Source organism: Capricornis sumatraensis, chromosome 8, assembly GCF_032405125.1.
Source record: "Capricornis sumatraensis isolate serow.1 chromosome 8, serow.2, whole genome shotgun sequence".
NCBI classification, from domain to species: domain Eukaryota; kingdom Metazoa; phylum Chordata; class Mammalia; order Artiodactyla; family Bovidae; genus Capricornis; species Capricornis sumatraensis.
In genome coordinates, this window is record NC_091076.1 from 102,844,041 (window position 1) to 102,868,922 (window position 24,882).

A 24,882-nucleotide genomic window follows, 5' to 3' on the forward strand; every position below is an offset into this window, starting at 1 on the left:
TGATGGTGTGTGTGTCTTTGACCCTGGTCACCCCTGTATGTCTGAAACCTTGGTTCCTATTTTGACTCTGTTGATGTTGTGCCCCACCCCACCCCCAGCCCTGAGCCATTTCAGGTATAGGACGCACAGAGTGGGAGGGGCTAGGCTACTAGAAGACCTCTTCTCAAGAACTAGCAATAGAGCCCGAGAGAGCCATGCCCACTCTCCTGTCCCCTGTCCCCACCCAGCCCCAAGGAAGACACCAGTCCAGCCTCCCCAGGAAGCCACCCCAGCCAGTCTGGCCACAGCCCTGCTCCTGCCCCTGGGGTTCAGGCGGCGAGGGGCTCTTGTCTGTCTGCCCCACTTGGTGGGTTCCCAGCCTTGACAGTGGTCACTCCTGATCTTCACCCAGCTAATCGCAGGAGTAGCTGTCTCTGCCCTCCTTGTCCCCATTCAGCTAAACTCACAATTCTGATTAAATCTGACTGATGTTTCCTGCTGAAGTTGTCACAAGTCGTGGGGGAGCCACACCAGCCTCAGGGGTTCCTTAGCCTCTGTTACAAGAAATGAAAGAGTCTTAAAGTGGTCCAGCCCTGCAGTGCCCCGGGGGCCTTCCCTTAGCCTGTCTGCCCCACTGCCCACACTCATGAGTCTTTCCAATCCAGCCACACTGGAGACGGGGTCCCTGCCCGCCTGGCACCCCAGTCTGTATTTGAGTGCAGCCCTGCCTTCCCTTCCCCAAGCTTGGAATGTTCTTTTCCGGGTACCTTTCTGGAAGGGGAGTCTGAGCGAGAGAGCAGGGAAAGGTGGTGCTCACCATCCAGCCCCTCTGGCGGGACAGTGTTTAGCACCCACCTCCTGTCTGGAGAAGCTCGGGGCTCAGCTCTGCTGCAGGGCTCTGGGGCCTGCAGGTAAAGCTGAGACGGCTGGGGGAGCTTCTGGAAGCTTCATGTGTGGCCCTGTCGCCACTGTTACAGGGGAAAGTGGCCGGGCCAAGGAGGCCCTGGGCTCCTGTGTGCCAGAGCTGGCTTCCGGAGGTATGGGCAGCCAGCTAGAGGGTGCGGGTCCCCGCCAGCCAGGGCGTAAGCCACCAGCACATGGTCTCCGGCTGGTGGGGTGGCAGGCCTCTAGAGGTACCCAGCCAGCTCACCTCCACTGCCTGAACACCCTCTCAGCTGCCTCATTCCAGACCCCCGACATGGCCCATGCAGCACCATCCACCCACCATGCCCTGACCTCTGCCCTCATTTGCCCTGAGCAGCCAGGCCCTGCCTACCCAGGGCTTAGCAGAGTCCACCAGTAGCTTCTGCCAGCTGGGTACACTGTGGCTCTTCCATCTCCGCCACCCCATCCTCCCCTTCTCCCTGCTGGAGGGCAGAGGTCTCCATTCAATTCCCTTGTGCAAGATGGGGAGTGGGGCCGGTGTGGGGCGCCCTCCCCCCGCCCACCTGGCACCCAGGGCCCCAGATCCTGCTGCCCCTCGCCCCCATAGCACGCCCGGCAGTTGCTTCTGTGACCTGCAAGTCCTGCCTTTCTGTTTCTGTTGTAGTGAAAGCTTCTGCCGTTTCCTTCTTGGACCATGAAGGGCAAAAACAAAACAAAAAAATCACACACAAAAAAAATCACAAAACAAAAAACAAAATAAAAAAAAAAAAAGATGTTCAGATCCAAGCAACAAAACCAACCAACCAAACTGAGAAGCATCCACCACGTCCGAGTCCGTGAGCCCGCGAGCCGCCGCACCCACCGCAGCGAGGGAGCAAGTCTGCAGGAAGATGGGGGGTGGAGAAGTGGGGGGCACCTCATTTTCTACCAAGTCTTCCTTCCGGGCCCCACTCGGGGCAGCGTGGGGCCAGTGGTGAGAGGCTGCAGCCCCGAGCAGGAAGAGCAGCCAGCAGGACTTGACCTTGGCTGCCGGCGGTGCCAACGGAGGAACGGGCGCGGGGAGGGGGTCGGCTTCTCATCCCAGGGCTTCGGCTGTGTCCGGTCACCCCCCCACCCGTGTCTTCCGCTCTGGGCCTCAGCTACCCCTCCTGCCTCGCCGCCAACACCCGTGTCCTGCAAACCTGAGGAGGAGGAGTCGGCAGCACCGGAGACTGTCCAACCGACCAGCAGCAGCCCTGGGCTCCAAACCCAACACCAAGGGCTGATGTCTTTCCAGAACTCTGGGGCACCCAGGGCCCCTCCACATCAGGGGGCTCCGGCTGCCCGGCCAGGGGTTGGGGGCCTGAAGGCTGAGGACTTGGCTCGAGCGGGTGGGTTTCTGGTTCCCTTTCTGGAGGAGGCCCTGGGTCTGGCCCAGGGGAGGGAAGGCCAGCCTCACCGCTGCAGCTGGAACAGAGGGACAGAGCTGGCCGGCGCCTGGCTGCACGGTGAGGTTGGGGTCACGGTCCTGTGGGTCCGGATGGCGCGTCCAGGCAGGGAGAGCGAGGGGGTAGGGGAAGGCCTAGGTGGCCTGTGGCCCTCTCCCCTGCTCCCAGATCAGGTCCCAGGGTGGCCGCAGACAGTGGGCGGCAGGGAGGAGCCCCTGGCCAGGCAGGGAGAGCTGGAGTCGGGGAAGCAGCAGAAAAGAACAAAAGCTGTAGGCTCCCAACATGGCTCCACTGTCTCGTGAAACTTAAAAGGTAAAAAAAAAAAGAAACCACCTCACTTTATATTCAGCATCAGCTCCTGAAGCTACTGAGATGAGTCTCCTTTTCTATTCCCGGTGTACATAGCCCCGCCCCGCCTCCGGCTTCGTCCTCTGTACAGGCCCCTCTACCCTCTGCTGTTCTGGGCCCTTTTCTTGCAGCCGCTCCACCCCACCGGCCCCCACCCCTGCGCCTTCCCACCCCCCGCCCCCCCACCCCCAGGACTGCAGCCAGGCCCCAGGCTTCCTTTCTTATCATTCTGTATGCTTCCAAGGTGTGACCATTTAAATCAACCGTATTATTATTATTAAGATTATTAATAAAGATTTTTCTTCAAACCAGGACAACTCTTTTTGATTGGCCGGCCCCCTGGGCACAGAGGGGAGAGGGCACAGAGGACCAGGACAGGAAGCTTCTTTCTCCCAGGAAGCCAGATGGCCAGGGGGAGTCAGAAGACCCTTCTGGGAGAGATTCTAGCACCCCCGTCCTCTCCTCCATCCCGCCTCTGGAGTCTGGAGGCAGGGCTGGCTCCTAGCCTTCGGGTAAGGTCTGTGAAGTTAGCGGCAGAGTCTAAGGCGGCAGCCCCACCCCACCTCCCCTGCAACTGGCCACCGCTCAGCAGTTGCTGCCCCTGATGGGGCCTGACTGCAGGCAGTCCCCAGCCTGCCTCCCGCCCCGGGATGAGAGAGGACCAGCTGGGCGGTTGAGGCTGCTGCACTCGGGGCCAGCCGTGGTCCCGAGGAACAGAGCTGCTTAAAGGTAAGCCCCCCATGCGCTACCCCTGTGAGCCCCCAACCCTGGCCAGATGGGGCGGAGGAGAGTGGCCGCCACCCTCCACCACCCACCCCTGGGAGAGGAGGGCGAGCTGGGAGAAGCAGCAGAATTCAAACCAACAGCCTGAAAGCCATGGGCTGGGGGCTGCGATGGGGGGGTGGACTCCAAACCCAACCACACTCCCCCCTCCATGTCTCGCCAGGACCTGCGCTTTTCATTTTTCACAGCGCCAGATAATTTATTTCAGAGCGATTACACACACCAGAGGGGCACGGGCTTAAATGCCGACATATTAATTTTCCTGCATACGAGCCTTTACATCGGTGGGACTGGGGACCGCGCTCTAGGAGAGCTGGGGCTGTGCGATCCCTCCGCATGCCACGCTCTACTAAACCCCCTTACCTCTAATTGCTTGCTCACCAGACTGTGAGAAAATAATTGCCACTATAAATTTTCCCTCCTTCTCTGCATAAAATATTCGGAAAACCAGCACTTAAAAAAGGAAGGGGGAGTGCTCCTGAAATAAGAGCGGCAGGGCATCACAGCTGTGCTGCCCACTTCCGGGTGCCTGGCTATGTTCCCCGACCCCGAACCCCATCCCTGGGGACTGGGCGGCAGGGGCAGGTGGGAGCCCTCACCCCCAGTTCAAAATGGAGAGGCTCAAAACATTTCCAGGATAAGTCAAGGGAGTAGTTCCCCAACCCCAACAGTCCTGGGAAAACCAGGGGCGCTGGGAGGCCTATTCAGGGTCAGACACTGGAGGTGTCTTCCTGGCCCACCGGACCCATCATCCCCCTCCCAAACAAACCTCTTCCCACCCTGGGAGTGAGCTGGGCCACACGTGTGGGACGTGAAGAGTTAAATGTTCCCAGTTAGGAGAGACCTGGAACCTGAGTTCCTGTGTGGGACTGTGAAAGGGGCACGTGCGCACCTGGGAAGCAGGGCATGTTGAGACAGAGGCCGTAGTCCGCCGAGAAGGAGACTCCTGTGTCCTGTGTGTGAAGGCTCAGTGGCTAAGTCTGAGTGTCTGACTCTTCAGCAACCCCGTGGACCGTAGCCCCCCTGTCCTCCTGTCTGGGATTTCTCAGGCCAAGAGTACTGGAGTGGATTGCCATTTCCTTCTCCAGGGGATCTTCCCGACCCAGGGGTCAAACCCATGTGCCCTGTGTCTCCTGCTTGGCAGGCAATTCTTTACCACTGAGCCACTCTGTCCTCTCCCAGTCGAGGGCCAAGGCAGATGCAATGTGGCTGCACTGCCGCCTGGTGGCCTCTCCCTTCCCTGCAGAGTAAATCAAGTCTGCTGAGCTGGCATAGGAGGCCCACCCTCCTAGCTGGGAGATCACCCCAGAGTGTCCTGGCCCTTGGTATCATCCACATCTCGTAGCACAGAGGGGAGGACAAGGGGACAGGCAAGTAACACCCCCATCGCTGGCCTGTGGGGCCTGGAGATGAGAGACCCCCAAGAACGAGGGGCCAACGGCCTTCATCAGAGGGCCACAGCAGAGCCCACCTGGGCCTGGAGAGGGGAGGGGAGCAGGGTTCCCTGAGGCTGTGGGGCCAAGATCGCTCCCAGGAAGCCGCCACGGCAGCCCACGTGTCAAAGGGGAGCTGTGTGGCAGGAGGAACTATCTCTGGCACGCTGACCCCCACCTCGTCCCTATGCAGAACCGCTAGGCAGCCTCAGCTTGGGCAGAGGACGGAGGGAGGGGCTGCAGAGAGGAGGCAGGAGGGACTGCAGTGGAGAGAGCTGCGGCCCCCACGCCGTGATGCTCCGGGCTAACACCTGCTCAAGGGACCCGCTGAGCAGGAAGGTGTGGAGGCAGGCGGCGACCCGGAGCCCCCACACAGGGCTGGGGGCTGCTGGGTGCAGCCTGGCCACCTGCTGCCCAAGCTCACTAGCTCCCACCTACAGCCCAGAAGAGATGAAGCAGGACCCAAGGCCAGTGGGGATGTTCCAGAAGTGGCTCTGGCTCTGGAGAACAGGAAGCCAGGGAAGCCGGGTCACCAGGTAGGTCTGGCCCATGTGCCCGCCCGGCTGGGGACTGGTGTGACCTGGCACAGCCTGGCCGAGGACTCCCACTGGTGGGGTAAAAGGCGCCCCGGGGACCCCTTCCCAGCACCTGCGCTACCACCCCCCAATCCCAGCTCTGCACCCCCATCACGACCCCTCTATCTCATTCCCACTCTAGAAAGCGTCGCAGGGCCCTGCTCGGAGGCCCTCCTGCCACAGTGAAGCTCGTTCCTAATTGTTCCAAATACAGGAATAAAAGGTCACCATTGTCAGCATAAGTGTCTCTCAGCCTATTAGGCAATACTCTTTATGGAATTTTCTAGGCTAAATGTTCCCAAATCTTTTTACTTGTACCTGGTATAGTATACTACTGAGAGAGATTGAGACCAAGGTGGGGGGTGTCCATTCACCCCTAGAAATTACCAACTCAGCAAACCGACTTCTCAGCTTTCCTATTGCAATGCCAAGAATGAAGAGCCACAGACATCTCACCCATGGTCTTCTCGCCCAGCCCTCGGGATCCGGGTCTTCCCTGAACACTCGTGTGAGGCCCCTGCGCAGAAGAAGCCTTTAGCCTTGAGATAGGAGACTCTCCTTTAATGTCCGCTCATGTGCGGGGCATGGAGTAGAGCATGGCCACCCTGCCCCACTCGGCCCGAGGCACCGGGAACCCCTCTTTGGGGACAGGCTCCACCAGGAACTCCACGCGGCTATCCTGGCCAGGCTCCGCAGCTGCCACTGCCAGGCCCACTATCCGATACCGGTTGACAAAAGCCAGGCCCAGCAGCCTGGGCCTCCCCGGCTCCGAAGGCCCGCTGCTGGGGGAGCCACCTTCCGATCCTCGGCAGCAGTGGATCCGGAAGCACCGGACACGGGGAAGAAGGTAGGCCCAGTGGAGAGTACAGCTGAGCCGCAGCCCGGCGGGGCCACCCTCCCACTCGGAGGCGGCTGGCTGCCAGCGCACATGCGAGACCGTCAGGGCCTGCACCTGGGGGAGCGGGGTCAGCAGGCTGTTGGCATCCACCACCTGGCAGAAGAGACAAGGCTAAGCTCAGCCCAGGAGCCTAGAGAAGGTTGAGGGGCGCCTGGCCCTGCACGGTCCCAGCCCTGGCACCCCTTTCCCAGCTCCCCTCTGAGCCAAAGGAGGGGGCGGGTGGGTGTCCGGCCTCGTCTGCAAGGGGCACAGATGCCTAGGCCAAGCTCCAGCCAGGTCCCTGGGATGCCTCACCTGGAGCTCTCCAAGGCGACAGATGAAGTTCTCCTCCTTCTGGCTGCCCGGAGGCCGGGAGAAACTAACGAAGAGGTCCTGCAGGAGGCAGCCCCGCAGATTCACTTCGTAGCAGCTGGGAGAGACAGAGAGAGACCAGTCATAAGGGGCCTCAGCCCGGCACCTGCAGACTGGCTGCTCACAGAAGCCCGGGGCCACAGGGAGGTCCATCCCAAAGTGGACCCTGTGATCCGTGGGAAACCTGGACCTAAGCCATGACTGTGATCGTGACCTTCCCCAGCAAGCATCCTGGGCTTGTGTCATTGAGCTGCCTGAAACCTAGGAGGACTGGCCCATGGCCCCTACATGCTTGCAATTCTGCAGTTTCTCAGTGGAGGGCCCCTCACTCTCCAATCCTCACCATGGTGTGGCCGTCCTCTGCTGAGGACTCACAGGAAAAGGGGGGGACTCACCGCTGGACCCAGCCCCCGCTGAGCTGCTGGCCACAGCGGCCCACCCATTTGGCCAGCTTGGTTGGGGGCACCCGGAGGGGTCGGGGACTTCGCCTTGTGCTTGTTTCTGCTGGAGGAAGAGACGCAGAACTTTAACAAGGGGAGTCCAAAGGAAACGGCACTGGGAGGTGTCACTGAACAGGGAGCCGGGGCCCCCCAAGACACCTTGGTAGCCTCAGGTACTCAGCCCAATGGACTGAGGCCTTGGGGAATGGAGAACAGGGATGAGAGGAGGGAAGCTCAGGGATGGATGCCCAGGACTGGCCCAAGGACCTCCTCCCACTTGGGGCACTGCTGGCAGGAGAGCTGCCGTGGGCCCACACGTCCAACCCCACGCCACAGGGCCTCTGTGGCCCAGAGGCTCCCACTCAGAGGCGGACCCCCCATCCAGGCCCGGCTCAGAGCAGCACCTGGACCCCAGCTGCCTCCACACCCCTAGCCTCCTCCTCCCCGAGACACCCCCTGAGAAGGGAGAAGCCTGTAAGGAAGGGAGGCGCCAACCACGTCCACTCACCGCTCAGCACCGAGATGCCTCCCACGTGACAGCTGCCCGCGTCCCCTGTGGTGAGCTCCAAAGCTACCCCCACAGCCGAAGTCCCTTCCAGCTTGTACACCAGGGACAGGAAGATCTTGGGTGGCACTGGGACCTGCAGGGAGAATAACCTGGAGGAGAAAGGTCCAGTGATGAGAGGCTGTGGGGAGACAGCTGGAAAGCGGGCGCTGCTCCAGGTCCTGGCTGCCAACGTCTCTCTCCAGGACCAGGAGGAGGGCGGGCCGCTGGGCAGAAGAGGCACGCAACAGCGTGCAGGCAGCTGATGCTACTCTCCTGGACACTCGGAGCGGTGAAAACGGTAAACTGGATGTTTGTTCTTCACACAGTAAAGCAAAATCCCAGTTTGTCCTCCTTCTGGCCTCTGCTGCCCACCTGCCCAGTTTTAGCAACTGACAAGGATGACAGGGGCAGCTGACGGGCCCCAGGTCCCAGCCCCCCTCACTCACCTACCTCACAGCCACGTTTCCAACCTTGGGCGGAATCAGCCCCCGGATGAGCAGAGAGCTGCCCCCGTTCCAGGCGTCCTCCAGGCAGCAGTGCGTCTTCACCCAGCCCTGCCCATCCCCTTCCAGCCTGTGCTCTCCAAACAGGGGCTGGATCTCCTGGGCACTCGGGTGGTACCAGGGCCCCACGGCCTCCTCCTGAAGGGTGAGGCAGAGGTGGAGGGGCGCTGGGGGCAGATGGAACTATCACACCCAATGCCCCTCCCACCAGTCCTAGGGGAGGCCCAAAGGCCCGAGAGAAGGCAGCCCCTTCAGCCAGAAGCAGCCACGTCCAGGAAGCCCCTGGCCCCCGGCCACCCAGTGCAGGACCCACACACCTGGCCATAGCAGACTCTTCGAGTCCCCATGCCCAGGCAGAAGGAAGTGACAAAGGGCAAGGAGCAGATGCTGTGTGTGGGCAAGTAGCGTTCCAGCAAACTCCAGAACCTACGGAGAAATGCATGGAGGCTCAGGTCCCCAAGAAGGCACTGCAGCGCCCCGAACTCGCTCTCATGACCCTAAGCTTTCCTGCACCCCTTCTCAAGTGACCTCAGCCCCCGCTGAGCGTCTGTTTGAAGTGGTCCCTTGGGGTCCCCAGCTTTCATCCTTCCTGCGTAACTGGTCTCAAGGACCCCCAGGAGCAGCCAGGGCAGCTGAGCCCCGTGCCTTGTCTTAACCCCCACCCCTCAACCAAGCATGGCCAGAATCTGGGGAAATCACCTGAGGCCCTCCCTGCCACTGGCCACACCCAGGCCGTGGGAGGCCCGGGACTCACTTGTCCTGGTTCCGGAAGAAATCCCCCTTCTCCAAACACTCGTACACCCAGCCAGGCGCAAACAGGGCCGCCGAGAACCCATGCTTCCGAATTAGCTCCAGCGACTGGGGAGACAGGAGTCAGGGAGATGCCCCCGTGCCAACAACCAGTCCACACACAGGATGAGGGGCTTAGGGAAGGGGCAACCTCCGGGGCTTTAGGGTTCATCCCTGAAGTTCCGCAGCTGCCTCAGAAGAGGGCGCGAGGCGGCGGGGAAGCGCGGAGGGAAAAATCCGAGGGGCAGGGGTCTGTACGCGGGGCGCCCACAGGAGACAGTCTCTCTCACTACACTTCGCGTTCTATTATCAGACTCACAGGGGGGCGGAGAAAATCTTCAGTTATTGGATTAATTTATTCACTTAAAAGCTTAATTAATGAGTTGAGAACGTCCCCGCGGCACCTGGGAAGGGCAGGATTGACAGCCTGGGGAAGGGCTGATTCCCTATTTATCCCACACCAGGTGCGGCGGCCCCCTCGCGGCCCCTCTTCCTCTTTTCTCACTGCCGACAAGACTTCCCTTGCCAGAAAAACCTCACTAGTTAATCAAACCAGCAGTTCCCAAAACTGTGGGTGTGTGAACTCAGTCCTTCGCCCTGAGCTAAGGAAACACCAAAATATGCTCCCTGGCTTCTGGCCCCGCCCCACCCCACCCCGGCATCCACATGATCCGCTAAAAGGCCAGCTCAGTGCCCCCCCAAAGCCCCGAGTCCAGAAGGAAGAAGAGCTATCTGTGAGACCCATGGTCGGAACAGCTGCTTTGTCCATTAGCATCTACGGAAAAAACGTACCATCTGAAGAGAGGGGCTGAAAGTTAGGATTTCAGGGCACGGCCTGTTCTCGGGGCCTCGGTGTCCCCACTTGGGGAAGGATCATTGCTGCCTCTTTTTCCCGTGAGTTGCAGGTGGGAATGAGGGGTCCACAGGAACATGAGGCACCCAGACCACGGCCACCACCTTCCCGGCCTCAAAGGCCACCACCCACCTTGTCAGTGTCGAACCGGCCCCCGACGACATTCCCGCGGGCGAACACATCCACACCCACGTACACATCCGCCAGGCGCTCCCCGGCCTGCCCCAGCATCCGCTCCAGATGCTCCTCCCGCCAGTTATAGTTGGTGAAGAAACCGTCGCAGGAGTCGAAGAAGACTCTGGGGGGCGACACGGGTGGGCCGTGAAGCCCAGGCCTTCTCCCCTCAAGCACCTGCATCCACTGGGCCCACGGACTGCACGCTGCCTGCCTCTGGGACCGAGCAGAGTCTGCTGCCGAAGAGCCCGCACCTAGACCACAAACTGTGGCCCGTAACCCTGGGCACAGGCAGGCTGACAAGGCGCTAATTCTGTCTGCTGCTGGTCAGGGTACCAAACACCTCTGCCCTCTCCCTCGCTTTCCCCCAGGGCAGCTGTGTAGGTGACACCTCCGGAAGGCAGAGGGAGCTCCCGGCCCTGCCCAGGGGCCCAGGACCCCAGGACCCCGCCTACAGGCTCACCTGTTCTGCTGGTTGAGCTCGTCCTGCCATTTGAGCTGCCCGCTGCTCACCACGCTGTCGTACCAGAGCACCAGGCCCCCGGGAACCTGCTGATGCAGCTGAGAGGTCAAGTACCGGAGGAAGTGGGGCACATTCCCCACGGCAGCCAGCTGGAGAGAGGGGTGGAGACAGACCCTCCGTGAGGCCCAGGGAGGCCTGTCGTGAGGAGCACCCTGGTCCCGGACAGACAGGACACTTAACCCCAGGGGCAAACAGGTCCTGGTCCTGGAAGCCCCTCAGCCCCACAGCTGCCGAGCAGAGGGTGCAGCCAGAGGTCCGACTTTCCTTTCTTCCTGAAGCAGGGAGGACATGGACTCCGCAATCAAGAGAAGATAAAACCCAATGAAAAGGGAGGGCACCATGAAGAGGAAGTCGCACGTGCGGCCCAAGCAGAGCAGAGACAGAGGAGGAAGACAGGGCTGCCTTGAAGGGACCAGAGAAGCAAGGCTTAGCCAGGCAAGGTTCCTGGACATCACGCTGGAGAGTGCCCATCTCCCTGTGAAGAGGCTGAGGGGCTGGAGGTTGGAGCCAGCTCTAGCTGGGATGCAGGAAGCACTGCAGTAGCAGAGACCCGGCCGGGTGAGGCTGCGGAGCATGGCAGAGGGGCCCCGTGGGGCAGAGGGGCCCCGTGGGGCAGAGGGGCCCCGTGGGGCACAGGGGCTGGCGGGCCAGGCACCAGGGGCAGGCGTGCTCACACTCAGAGAGTTCTCAATGTTGATCAGCCAGCCGTCAAATCGGAAAAACTGGGCGATCAGGACCAGCTGATCGGCCACCGCGCGGTAAGAGCGCTCGTCCCCAGCCAGGAAGGCCTCACAGAGCCGCTCCCCATCTTTCCATTCAGTGATGAAAGTCCCTGTGGGGCAGGAGAGAAAGGAGGTCAGGTCAGGGGATCATTTCCCCTTTGACCCAGCAGTTCTCAGGGTGTGGTTCCTGCAGAAACAGCATCAGTGTCACCTGCAAAAAAATTGTTAGCATTCCAAATTCCCAGTGTCCCCAGATATCAGATGAACCAGATACCCTGGGGGCAGGGCCCCGAAATCAGCGTTAGACAATAAATTATTCAGATGCAGGGAAAGTTTGAGAAGCACTCCCCTCCCCCAGGGGTGGACCACCTACATCCTACATCCTGCCCCCAGTTCTTCTTGCAAAAACAGTTTTACCGGATCACAGTTAAGCCCATTTGTTTGTTTATTGTCTGTGGGAGCTGTTGCCTCTCTGGCAGCCCCAGTACATGACTCAGAGGCCTGGAAAGCCGAGGATATTTCCTTTTTCCAGAACAAGTTTGCCTTCACCTGTCCTAACTCATCAAGGCAGGTAAGGAGGTCTACCCACCCAACAGCACCCCAAGCCCAAGCCCTTTTATCACTGGGGCCCCAGGCAGGTGTGCCAACGAGTCTGGTTGGGTTGGAGGCGGGCCCTTGGCTCTTACCCAGCACACAGACCCCATGCCTGTGGGCAGCATTGGTCCAGCCTACTGGGGGGATGGTGACCACGTGATGGCTGAAGTACACAAAGATGTCGATGTACTGCCAGTGATAAAAGGAGTAGGGAGTCTGTGTGGCTGAGCCTTGGATGAACCTGGGTGAAGAAAGAGAACAAAATCAGGACCCAGAAACAGACGAGGACGTGGCGCCCCCAAGGTGAAAAGAGAGGGCGACACGAGTGAAGATTCCCTTTAGTTCCATCTAGTTAGTGCTAAAGGTTGTTGTGCGCTAGGCCCTGCCTAGTGACTGGGCTCAGAAGCAGCACCAGGTCACAGCCCGGTTGTCAAGAGGGTTAGTGTTGTTCTTTTTTTTTTTGCTGTGTCGGGTCTCAGTTATAGCAGGTGGGATCCTTGGGCTCTCTAGTTGTAGTGTGAGCCCCAGAGCACATGGGCTCAGTAGCTGTGACATGTGGGCTTAGCTGCACCACAGCATGTGGGATCTCAGTTCCCCGACCAGGGGTCGAACCTGCACCCTCTGCATTGGAAGGCGGATTCTTAACCACTAGACCACCAGGGAAGTCCTGAGAGGGTTAGTCTTAAGGGAAGCATTTTCACCAGGCCCAACAGGCACTTGCTATCAGATCCGAAAGACCGAGCGTGTTTAGCCTCAATGAACAGACAGAACACAAGGAAAGAGACCTGGAGGAGCTCACGCAGACCTCCAAGTGCCCGGGGCTCTGCTCTATTCCAACATCTGCAGTTCCCTAGAACACAGCCGGCTTGCAGGTATGGTTGGGGTTGACAACCACATGAGCGGCTTCATCACCCGCCTCTGTACCTTAATGGCCAGCTCCGACTCAAGGCTTCCCATCAATTATGATGTCCAAGCTTGTTTTATGGATGTTTAAAGATCTCTAATGGTTTCCCTGGTGACTCAGTGGTAAAGAATCCACCTGCCTATCCAGGAGACCTGGGTTCTATCCCTGGGTCAGAAAGATCCTCTGGAGGAGGATGGCAACCCATTCCAGTATTTTTGCCTGGGAAATCCCGTGGACAGAGGAACCTAAGGGGCTACAGTTTATGGGGTCGCAAAGAGTCAGACACAACCTAGCGACTAAACAACAAGATCTCTAAGCTGACCCTGCAGGATCTTGGGAAGAAATGCCCCCAGCTGGGGTGGGGTGGAGGAGGGAATGGAATGATTCCAGAACAAGAGGGCCAAGATGGAATAGAGCTGAGGAGGGTGAAAGGAAGAAATCAGCAGAAGGACCAAGTTACTGGGCCAGGTGGTCTGAAGAAAGTCCCTGCGACGGTGCTTTCTCCAGCCTCCCTGACTTCAGGTGCAGGCAGTCCACAGAATCAGACAGTTTCAGGGCTGAAGGAGGCATAAGCTATCCCCTAACCCATCCTCCTCTTCTTACAGATGAAAGGCTGAAGCCTGAGTTCCTCTCCCAGTAGGTGGCAGGGTGGGCTGGCTGACTCCTGACTCCACATCCAGTGCTCCTTCCACCACCGGGCACAGCCCCTCCCCTCCATCCCGTCACACCAGGCCATGTGCTCGCAATGTCCTCACTTGTCATCCAGGTACCCGCCCATCATGTCATGGCACATCAAAGTTCGGGGCCTCTGGCTGCTCAGAGGGGGCTGCCGACACTCAGGGGGCCCCGAGGCCACATTGAAGCCATCCTCCGCATCAGGTGTCCACGCCAAGAGTTCCTCCAGGGAAGACAAGTAAAAGCTGATGGGTCTGGTGGTGTCCTTGTCATAATATCTAACTGATCAGAGGAGGGAAACAGTGAGGAATCAGTGGAAATTATGGAATTCATAACAGAGAACTTGAAATGGGGAAGGGGCAGCCCTGCCCAGAAGCCCCAGAGTGAATACGGACACAGTGTTCAGAGCCTCGGTCCTTCTCACCTGGCAAAGGGTCTGCGGTAAAACTGACCACTTCTCGAAAGACTGCTTCTTCTTGATCCTCTTCAATTCTAAGCAAAGAAGGAGTTGAATTGTTTTTTTGTTTTTAAATAAAAGGGTAAAGAAAAAGAACCTGTAGAAGCAAAGGGACCAGACCCCATGAAGACGTGCAGGGGGAGACGTCCTCTGGTTTACATTTTTTAATGCAAACTATGGAAACGTGCCTTTGCCCATTCTGTTCCCTCACACTAGAGCACCCTTCTCTCCAGTCTCCACCTACGGAAGTCCTCCACCTCCTCAAAGACCAGTTCAGATGTCCCACACCAGGCACCCTGCCTGTCCTCCCCAGCATGGACACTAATAATCCTAATTACACCCACTGGTCTGCACTGAGCAATTAAAATCTCTCTATAGACCCAAGGCCAGGGGAGGGAGGCATAGTCAACCCATTTCTTAGATGAGGATGTCGGAGCTTCTAGTCAGGGCGCCAGGATTCCCAGACGCGCCCGCTGCTGGGGTCGCCCCCAGGCTCCGAGACTCTGTCCGTGCCTGCTGCTGTGCGGGGCGGGCGGGACGATGGACAGAACCCGCCGCGAACAGTGAGCGTGGGGGCCGGAGATCGCTGCCCTGCGCCCAGGGCCTCCCTTGGCCAAGGCCAGGCGCCCAACGACTGCGGCCCACTGCCCGGCCGCCGGATCGATCCGCAGAATTCTCCCGCCGACCTCTTACCCACCTCCTCCGGGTCAGCCGCCCTGCCGGCCGCTGATCCCGCTGCTTCTCCAAGGTCGTGGGCGCCCGCATCCGCCGCTCCTGCCGCCGCGCCGCCGTCCGAGTCCCTGTCCCTGCCGCTTCCATGACGTTGCCCTGCCCGCGCCACCCGCCGGCCATCGGCCAATCGCAGGCCGAGACCCGCCACCGGCACCGCCCGCCGGCCAATGAGGACTTCTCTGCGCGATTGCCCCGCCCCTACTAGGCTCAGGCTGGACACCCGGCTCGCTCTGTGGGCTGGCGCACCTGCCGCCCGGCCTTTGTAGAGGAGGAAGGCCTGGGGGCGGGGCCTGGGGAGGGGGTAACACGGTGGGCGTGGGGATGGGCGGGGTCTTAGCCTAGGGCTCCGGAAAACCCCTTTGTGTGAGTTCTTTTTCAGGTGAGCAATCTCCTGAAGATCCCAAAGTCAGTAAACTGTGAAAGTGATATCTGAACTCAGTTTGCTTAACCCGTTTCAAAGATAATTTTCTGGGAAAAGTGAAATCATAATTCTCATTCAAGTATAAATATGGACAAGTGTTTAGAGACCGTCCTACTCGTTATTCAGACAGGTGTTATAACCAGTTCAAAAGCGAATCAAAAAAGAGATAGTGTATAGATCAGGAATATTGAAATGAGTATGTAAATAGAGGCATAAAGAATTTTTCCGCTGGGTGGGTGGGGGGTGAGTGAGATCACTGAGCCTCTGGACAAGACAATTTACACGTAAAAAGATGACAAAAAATAAAACTAAAATCAGATGAGGTACAAACTACAGCTACTCGTTCCAGGAAACAAACTCACTCAGAAGGACAATGCAGATAGTGGAGTGCAGTTTATTACAGGGGCAGGCCCAAGGCAGAGTCTCCTCTTAGCCAAGGACCCTGACCAGTTTTTCTGAAAACGTTATATACCCTAAGTGTATGTGCCCAAACCCACCTCCCCAAATTCCCTGAAACTAGTCTGAACAAAAGAAAAGAAAGATACAATCAAAGTTAACCCATTATGCACATGCCTTAAGCCTAGGTAGTTAACAGTGGACAATTATCAACAGGCCTGTGGTCATACCCCAATAAGCATAATAGAATGTATGATTCTATTCGGTTACACAGATAATTAGGGTTTTCTTTTAGGCAACAGAGAGTCTAGGTACAAGCCCTGGGGCTCTTCCATCCAGGGGGCCTGGTTTTCCAGTTGGTATGTCATTTCCATAGATACTGGGCATAGAGCTCAAAGTCCACAGTCTGGCCCAAGATGGAATCCTGCTTTCAACATGGAGCCTGTTCTGTCTGTTTCCTCCTTCACTAGGTATAAAATAAATAAGCTGCAAGGATATATTGTACAACACAAGGAATATAGCCAGTATTTTATAATAACTATAAATGGAGTACAACCTTTAAAAGTTATGTATCACTATGTTGTATGGAAACTTATATTGTACATCAACTATGCCTCCATATTTTTATACCTCAATTTAAAAAAAAGCTAGAATGAGATAACAGCAGGATATGCAACATGTAGAGAATGCATAGTTTCCATTGAAGCACAAGTTTTTTCTGCACCCCCAAATCTGCAAGGCCCTGAAAAGCACACAGTGCGAGGAGGTATCTCAGAGATAGCACGTCCCCAGAATCTTAGGCACAGAGGGGTCCCCAGAGTGTGGAGTGTGAGGAGAAGGGCCTGGACCCAAGGCTGGGCCCCACAGGACTGAGTGTGGGCCCGCCTGAAGTTCTGCTCAACCAGCTCCCAACACCCATTTGTGCTGCTTGGGAATGGCCTGCTGCGCGAGCCAAGCTGAGTGGGCCTCTTTTTTACGGCTGCAGACTTTGAACTTTATGAGGTCCCAAGCGTCCATAAACCTATAGAGTAGGGAAGATGACTCAGTTGTGAAATATGGATCCTGGCTGTGCCTCGGGGAAAGATGGGGCCCTGGAGAGCAGGCAACAGTGATCCCAGGGAGGACTGGGACTGCAGCACCCTGGGAAGTCTGCCTTGACCCCGTTCCCCTCTGGCTGTGCTCGAGTGAGCACAGAAGATGTGGGGTCTGTATTTAGTCTGCATTTAAACCACTTACCTGCAGCTTAGAGGTGAAGATAAATAAATTTTAATCCTCTGAACTAAAAGTTCTTAGAGATTCTTTAGGGTAATTCTCAGTCTCTGGGGAAAAAATATATTCAGACCTCCCTTCTCTGCTCCTCCCGGCAGTGTTGGCCTCTGGTCTCAGGGTCAGGGAACTTCAAGTCGCCCTGCACACCCTCTGCAGGGCCAGGAAGAGCCGGTTTGCAGCCTCTGCATCGGCCCCTGCTGCGCTGCCTGCTCTGTAGGGCCCTGTGGTTTCCGGTCTCAGTGTCCTTGTCCTGGATCAGGATGAGCCTGGAGGTCCCCACATTTGCCTTAAGCTCACGCTGGTCCCCCTGAGGCTCCAGACCCTCCAAAGCCTGGATTGGCCACCTAAAGTCCTTACCTTGTAGAGTTTCCAGATAAAGTACAGCATGCCCAATTAAACATGAACGCCAGATAAACAAGGAATGGAAATGGGACATGACTATACTAAGCGATTATTTCTCATTTATTGGAAATGCAAAGTGAACTTGATGCTGAGTTTGCTAAATCTGGCAGCCCCATCTGTGAATTTTCACTGCAGCCTTGCCCTGCCATGGGGGCCCCTGCTGACGCGTCCTGGCTCTGTGCACCTTCCTGGCTCTGCCAGCACAGGAAGCCAGGATGGCTCAGGGACCTGAGCCTGGAGGCCTCCCTGCCTGCCTGCCTGACTGAAGGTGCCACTGGTGTGGTGTTGCACCGGCCTCGTGTTTCCTGGACTGGCTGCCACATCTGACCCTCAGCTGGACCTGGGGGAGACCTGGACTCACATCTGCCTGCTTTTCCTTCCTCCACTGTCTCTCTTCTGGCCTCCACAACGTCGCTGGGCCAGAAGCTAGAACCAGATGAGTGGACATCACCTGGTCCACAGGCTTGGTTATTCATAAGCTAAAGGCAACAGCTAATTGTCCCCAGTATCCCTTCCTACCCCTTGTACTTTAGGGAGAAAAGCCCACTCTTAGCTGACTGCTGGCTGCCTAGATGAAGACAGCTTCTCCAGCAGGCCTGACAGTTTAGAAGGGCCTGGCGAGCATGTCCTATTTTCTGGATGAGAATGGAAGTCACACTTGCAATTCTGGCTGTGCCTGCAAAAAAAGGAACACCACCCCCCACCCACTCCCCCCCCAACACACACACACTTTTTCTTCCCTGCTTCCTGCTGCTGGCCAGGTGGGTGTGAGATGTGATGGTAGGAGCTGCAGCAGCCTTCTGGGACTGTAAGACAGAAGGCACAAGGAGAGGGCCCGGAGCAACCAGAGAGAAGGGGCTTGACTTTCCCGACGGCACAGACCACAGAATCGCCCTGGGATGCTGGTGTTTGGATTCCTGTGTAAGGAAAATAAACTTCTGTCTGATTTAAGCCAATACTATTTTGGTATTTTTTATAGTAGCTGAATCTAACTACAACTGAGGGAGAACACAGGAGTTTAGAAAAATTTCTCAAAATAATAGCCTGCCTTCCAAGGTTGTCACCGTTTTTTGCAAGATCTTGTTAGCTTATTCTTTCTGCATTCCTTCTGCAATAAATCCTACTTTCCCTTCATTCACAGAGCTGCCTCAGACCAGCTGGGGTGGGAGCAAAAATCACATTAAAGACTCCTAAACTATAGCTCTGTGTGGGCAGGCCTCCCGTGGTGGCTGTTATGTTGTTCTCTGTACATCCACTGCTTGACCAGTGCCCGCTTCACCCACATCCTACTCAACTGACTGACCTTTCTACGTATTCTCCCCTCCAGCCTGAGCTGGATTATTCTAGACCAGACAGCTTGTCTAAGGGACAGTGAGGCACATGCCCCTCTGCTGGTTTCCCCAGTAACTAATGAGTCCATCAGTGTCAAATCCCTATGACTGGGAACCTCCTCCTCCCCCTCCCCCCGGGAAGTGAGGGTGCATCCAGGTCCTACCAGCCATCAGCTGCACGCACAGCATGGGCTGTGCTCCAGGACCTTCTTTCCAACATGGAAGCTCCTCTATCCATTAAACCACTGATGTGTCTGTTGCTGACTCTGGGTTCTTTTTCTGGTCTTGAAGCTAGGCCTGCCCAGGGTTTGCAGGCCTGTGTGGTGCAGCCCAGGACTCTCACTCCCTTTTACAGAGTTCTCCCAGGTGCTCAGCAAAGGCCAAGGAATGAAAGGATGCTGGGCCTGGCCTCACCTTTACACCCACTTGAGTCTATGCCCAGGCACCTGCTTGAATGTCCTGCACGGTGAATATCAAGCCCCTTCTGGTTCATGCCTGCCTGTGCGCCTCACCGATGCCTATCTGTGAACACACACTCCGCAACAATCATAGCAAACCTGGGGCACCTGCCTTTGCTGGGTCCCTGTATTATTATACTCGCACAATGGGTTACATTCATTTTATCTTTTTAAAAATTTAAAGCCCTGCAGATAGAATTAATGCTCCTTTTAATCCACCTCCCTCTTGATTTCTTTGCCTCCCCTGTCCTACTGAGACCCCTTAACATCCCCCCTAATTCTATCAGTTTGACCTGTATCCTCTCAGATGTCTTAAAATACTTTTTTACACACCTATATGTATCTGGAACTATATAACATTGTTTGCATTTTATAAAACTGGTATCAGTTGCACACATTATTCTATATCTTGCTTTTTTCACTCAGCAATAGTTTTTAAATGAAGCTACATTGAAGGGACTTCCCTGATGGTCCAGTGGCTAAGACTCCATGCTCCCGCTGCAGGGAGTCTGAGTGGGAACCTGGTCAGCGAACTAGATCCTGCAGGCCCCCCAGTGAAGATTGAGAATCCCACGTGCCACAACTAAGACCCAGCACAGCCAAATAAACAAATAAAATGTTAAAGCCACTTCGTTTTAAATAACTCTAATTTGTTTTGACTGTTATTACTATGCTATCTTTCTGACACATCAGTCTACTTAGCTACCTACCTACAGGTGGACATGTAAATAGTAAATATTTGCTTGCTATTTTTTTTTAAATGTTAAAACGAACATCTTTGTGTAGACTGTTTCGGTCATACTTAACGTTTTTTTCCTTTTTCAGATAAAACAGGATTAGAGTTGCTAAGAGTAACAGCATGCACGTTTTCAGTTTTAAGTCACTAACAAACTACCAGCCGACATCCTCCGCAGCATGGGGTAAATACAGGTTACTCCACAACCTCTCAAATACTGATATTATCGAACTCGAAGATTTTTGCTCCCCTGGTGGGTAACCACAGGGGTCTGGCTGTTGCATTAAATTGAAGTTGCAGCTTTTCGTGTTGGTCAGCCATTTGGACCATGTCAGTCCTGGTGGGGGGTCTTTGCCCATTTCTACTGCGTTGTCTTTTCTTTCTAATGTAAGAGTCACATATATGCTAAACACTAATGTTTTGCCCCTTACATACATAAATGGAGCAAATGTGTGTCTGTCTATTTTTACTACAGGTCTTTCAGATTCCTGTATGCTCGAGTTTATTGCTACTGTCTTCCGTGGCTTTGCTGTTTCGGAGGGCTGTCCTGACTTGAAGGTCATGAAGATGCTTTCCTGCATTTTTAGTTAATAATCATCGAGTTTCGTTCTTTGCTGTTTATGTCTACAACTTTCAGATGCCTTTTGAGGACAGGCCTTTAATATTTCATCTTCCTGTCTGGTTATTGCCCATATAGATTTTCCTCTTTCTTCCTGGGCCAATTTTACCACAATAAGTGTTTTCTTATAAAAGTATGCACTTCACTGAGGTTTTCAAAATGTAGGAGAGTAAGTCATTTCTCATCATATTCTTTAAATCTCTTGATTATGCCTTGTGTCTTCTTCCTTTTTGTCTTGATGTTATTATTGTTTTTTTTTCCTGAAGGGCTGTCTATTTTCTTAGTCCTTTCAAAACACAAACTCTCCATTTTGCTCTAGTTTTTCTTTGCTTTCTATTTCACTCGTCTCTGCTTTTTATTTTCTTTCCTGGTATTTTCTTTGGATTTATTTTGTTGTTCTTTCTCTGGTTTCAAAAGTAGACTGTGCGGTTCACGTATTTTTAAATCTTTCTTGTTTTTCTGTGAATGCAGTTGAAGGAATGCATTTCCCTCTGAGAATGACTCTCACTCACTGTCTCCCAGTTTTTGACAGCTGCAACTTTCACTTCCAGTAAGTTCTAAACGCCTTGTCATTTCTGTTAGGGCCCCCACTAACTCATCCAAAACAATCCTTAATTTTGCTGCGGTAGAATTAATCAGCCTTTTCTGTTATGATTAGTAGCTTTGTGTCTTTTTCAAAATGTATTTCACTACCCTAAACTAATGAGAATATGGAACACTCCACCCTCTGTTACTTTCTAGAAGTTTTATTTTCTTGCCCTCCCCTTTCAGATCCACAGGCCATCCAGAATTATTTTTGTTTCTAATGTGTAGGGAGGAGGTCACGCTTTATTTTATTTCATTTTTTAATTGAAGTATAGTTGATGTACAGTGTTGTGTTAGTTTCAGGTATACAGTGAAGTGATTCAGTTTTACATATATGAGTCTGAGTGAACTCCGGGAGTTGGTGATGGACAGGGAGGCCTGGCGTGCTGCAATTCATGGGATCGCAAAGAGTCGGACACAACTGAGAGACTGAACTGAACTGAACTGACACTTCCCTGCTGGTTCAGATGGTAAAGAATCTGCCTGCAATGCTAGAGACACAGATTCTCTAGCATTCATGGGTCAGGAAGATCCCCTGGAGGAGGGCATAGCAACCCACTCCAGTATTCTTGCCTGGAGATTCCACAGACAGAGGAACCTGGTGGGCTATAGTCCATGGGCTCACAAAGAGTGGAACACAACTGAGCGATTAACATGTTTAATTTTCATTATATATATATAGATATATATAGATATTCTTTTTCAGATCCTTTTCTATTATAGGTTATAACAAGATATTAAATATAGTTACCTGTGCTATACAGTAGGACATGGCTATTGATCTATTTTGTATATACAGTTTGTTTTTTTATCACACAGACCCTCAGTCATTCGTAATTTTTGGAAAGACTGTCCTTTTTTAATTAAATAATTTATTTTTATTTATTTATTTGGCTGTCCCAGGTCTCAGTTGTGGCTTGCAGGCTCTTAATTTCCTATGGGGTCTGGTTCCCTGATCCTGAATCAAACCCAAGCCCTCTGCATTGGGAATGTGGATTCTTAGCCACTGGACCACCAGGGAAGTCCCTGTGGGGTGACTTCTGAGCCTAGGTCTCAGGAGGCCTTTCTCAGTGTCACTTCTGTACAGATATAACCTCTATTCTGTCCTTTCAGTCTTTTATCTTTCCTTGCTGCTTACTGGATATTTTCTTCTGATTTATCTTCTAATTCACTAATTTTTCTCTACAGCTCTAAATAACATGCTGTCATGCTCACCCACTGAATTCATTTCTCTTGTTTTATTTTCCACTTCTAGGCTTTCCATATGGCTTTTTCTTTTTCTCATTAGTTTCAAATTCTTTGCCACAATTCTCAGTCTTGTCTTTTATTTCCTCAAATATAGCAAGCATAGATATTTTCATTTCTGATTGCGATAATTCCATGAGTATTTCCCCCATATTGTTGTTGTTTAGTCCAACTCTTTTGCAATCCCATGTACTGTTGCCCGCCAGGCTCCTCTGTCCAGGGGATTTCTCAGGCAAGAATACTAGAGTGGGTTGCACTTTCCATCTTCAGGGGATCTTCCTGACCCAAGAATCAAACCCATGTCTCCTACTTGGCAGGTGGATTCTTTACCACTGAACCACCTGGGAAGCCCTTACCCCCATACAATAAGAATTTAATACATGCTTATTAGATATTTTTCATAGGTAGGCTGTCAAACTGAATGGACAACTTAGTGGACATCTCTATTAAACAGTTGGACCTCTGTCTTTAGGCAGGGATGTTTTCAAATTATCTAGAGTGTGTGGAATTCTAATCTTACTTGTGAAACCCTCTAAGGTGGAAATTTCTTGTCCTTGCCTGGTTATCTACCTAAGGAGAAAAGGACTCTGCTCTCTTCTTTCCTAGGAGGAGCCGGTTACCAGAGCCAGTTGAGGTAGGGGCATTTGAGGTCACTACGCCTTTCCAGTCCTTACTCCAGCTGTGTAGGGACTGCAGAGAGAAAGGCATGGTCTTCAATTAACTGCTCCTTCTGAAATGCTTCCCTTGGCACCTGAGTCAGTCTCCTGTGTTTGCATGATCTCATCCATGAGTTGATTCCAAAATGTTTGTTCAATGATGCTCTTGGAAGAACTAACCCTGACACTCCCATTCCACCTCACTGGACCCTGGACCCTAGCCCCAGGCTAAGTCAAGCCTGGGGTAATGTGAGTTTCTGCAGCTCAAAAGAGAAAAGCAAGGTATTCTGATATGTGTATTTGTTTGTTTTTATGACTATATTGAAAATGTAATATATATACCATTCAATTCACCCATTTAAAGTGTGCAATTCATGTGTTTTCAGTAAATTCATAGAGTTGGGCAGCCACAACTGCTATCAATGTTAGAACATTTTCATCACTCCAGAAAGAAGTGTCATGCTTGTCAAGAGTCATTCCCCATCCCCTCAGCCCCCGCCCCTGGAGGCCTCTAACCTGCTTTCTGTCTCTGGACTTGCCTGTTCTGGGAATTTCACATAAATGGGCGCATACAATATGTAATCTTTCATGACTAGCTTATTTCATTCAGCATGATGTTTTAAAGGTTCATCCACGCTGTGCCCCATGTCAGTGCTTTGTTTTTATGACTGAGTAATATTCCATTGTATGGATATACTGCATTTTATTTATCCATTCATCCGCTGATGAACATTTGGGTTGTTTCCACTTTTTTACTACAAAGCAATACTGTTAAGAACATCCGTCCACTTTTGGTGTGTAGATATACTTTTTCATTTCTTTTGGGGGACTGCTGGGTTACCTGTAACTCTATGTTTGAGAAAGCACCTGACCATTTTCCAAAGCAGCTGCACCATTTTACATTCCTTTCGATGTACAAGAGGCACAGTTTCTCTATATTCTTGCCAACTTTTGTCATTTTGATTGCAACCATCCTACTGGTCAGATCACTTTGCCAACAAAGATCCATATAGTCAAAGCTATGGTTTTTCCAGTTATCATGTACAGATGTGAGAGCTGGACCATAAAGAAGGCTGAGCACCAAAGAATTGATTTTTCAAATTGTGGTGAAGACTCTAGAGAGTCCCTTGGACAGCAAAGAGATCAAACCAGTCAGTCCTAAAGGAAATCAACCCTGAATATTCATTGGAAGGACTGACACTGAAGCTGATGCCAAGAGCCACCTGATGCAAAGAGTCAGCTCACTGGAAAAGACCCTGATGCTGGGAAAGATCGAGGGCAGGAGGAGAAGGGGGACAACAGAGGATAAAATGGTTGGATGACATCACTGACTCAATGGACATGAGTCTGAGCAAACTTCAGGAGATAGTGAAGGCCAGTTTAAGCCTGGCATGCTGCAGTCCATGGTGTCACAAAGAGTCAGCCATGACTTGGTGACTGAATAACAGTCCTGTGGGTTGTGAGGTTGTTACTCACTGTGGTTTTGACTTGCATTTTCCTGGTAATTAATGATGCTGAGCATCTTTTCATGTGCTTCCTGGTCATTTGTTTATCTTCTTTAGAGAAATGTTTGTTGAAACCTCTTGCCCATTTTTCACTGGTCGTTTTATTACTGGGTTGTGAGAGTCCTTTGTATGTTCTAGATGTAAGTTCCTTATCAGATACACAGTTTCCAAATATTTTCTTCTGTTTTGTGTTGTTTTCCATTTTCTTAACAGAGTCCTTTGATGCACCAAATTTTATTGTTTGATTTTACATTATTTTATTTGGCAGCACTGTGCGACATGCAGGATCCTAGCTCATGAACCAGTTCGAACCCACGCCCCCTGAAGTGGAAGCACAGAGTCTCAACCACTGGGACACCAGAAAAGTCCCTAATTCATAGAATTCTAGATTTCAGTGGTATCCAATCTGTCTATTTTTCTTTGTGTTACTTGTGTTTTGGTGTCATAGGTAGGAAATTATTGCCTAACATAGGTCATAATGATTAACACCTAGGTTTGTTGTTGTTTTTTTTGTTTCTCTAAGAATCTTTTAGTTCTTATATTTAGGTGATGGATCCATTTTGAGTTAATGTTTGTATACAGTATGAGGTTGAGAGACAACTCTACTGTTTTGCATATGGAGGTATCTTGTTTTATTTAATATTTTCTGTAACCTGCTGCTTTTTTC

The 24,882-nt window shown here is 53.2% G+C and overlaps 1 protein-coding gene across 1 annotated transcript; it reads right to left on the bottom strand.

The window, feature by feature from the left end:
- Nucleotides 1-6,001: 6,001 nt before the first annotated feature.
- On the bottom strand, nt 6,002-14,679 carry ENGASE (endo-beta-N-acetylglucosaminidase). The gene is made up of 14 exons (XM_068977512.1): nt 14,558-14,679; nt 13,828-13,895; nt 13,484-13,685; nt 11,917-12,065; nt 11,183-11,340; nt 10,449-10,597; nt 9,944-10,109; nt 8,924-9,027; nt 8,487-8,595; nt 8,117-8,307; nt 7,628-7,776; nt 7,075-7,183; nt 6,623-6,737; nt 6,002-6,421 (listed from the first exon to the last, which is right to left on the bottom strand). Exons 1-14 carry the CDS (start codon nt 14,677-14,679, stop codon nt 6,002-6,004), a joined length of 2,211 nt encoding a protein of 736 aa, XP_068833613.1.
- Nucleotides 14,680-24,882: the final 10,203 nt, after the last annotated feature.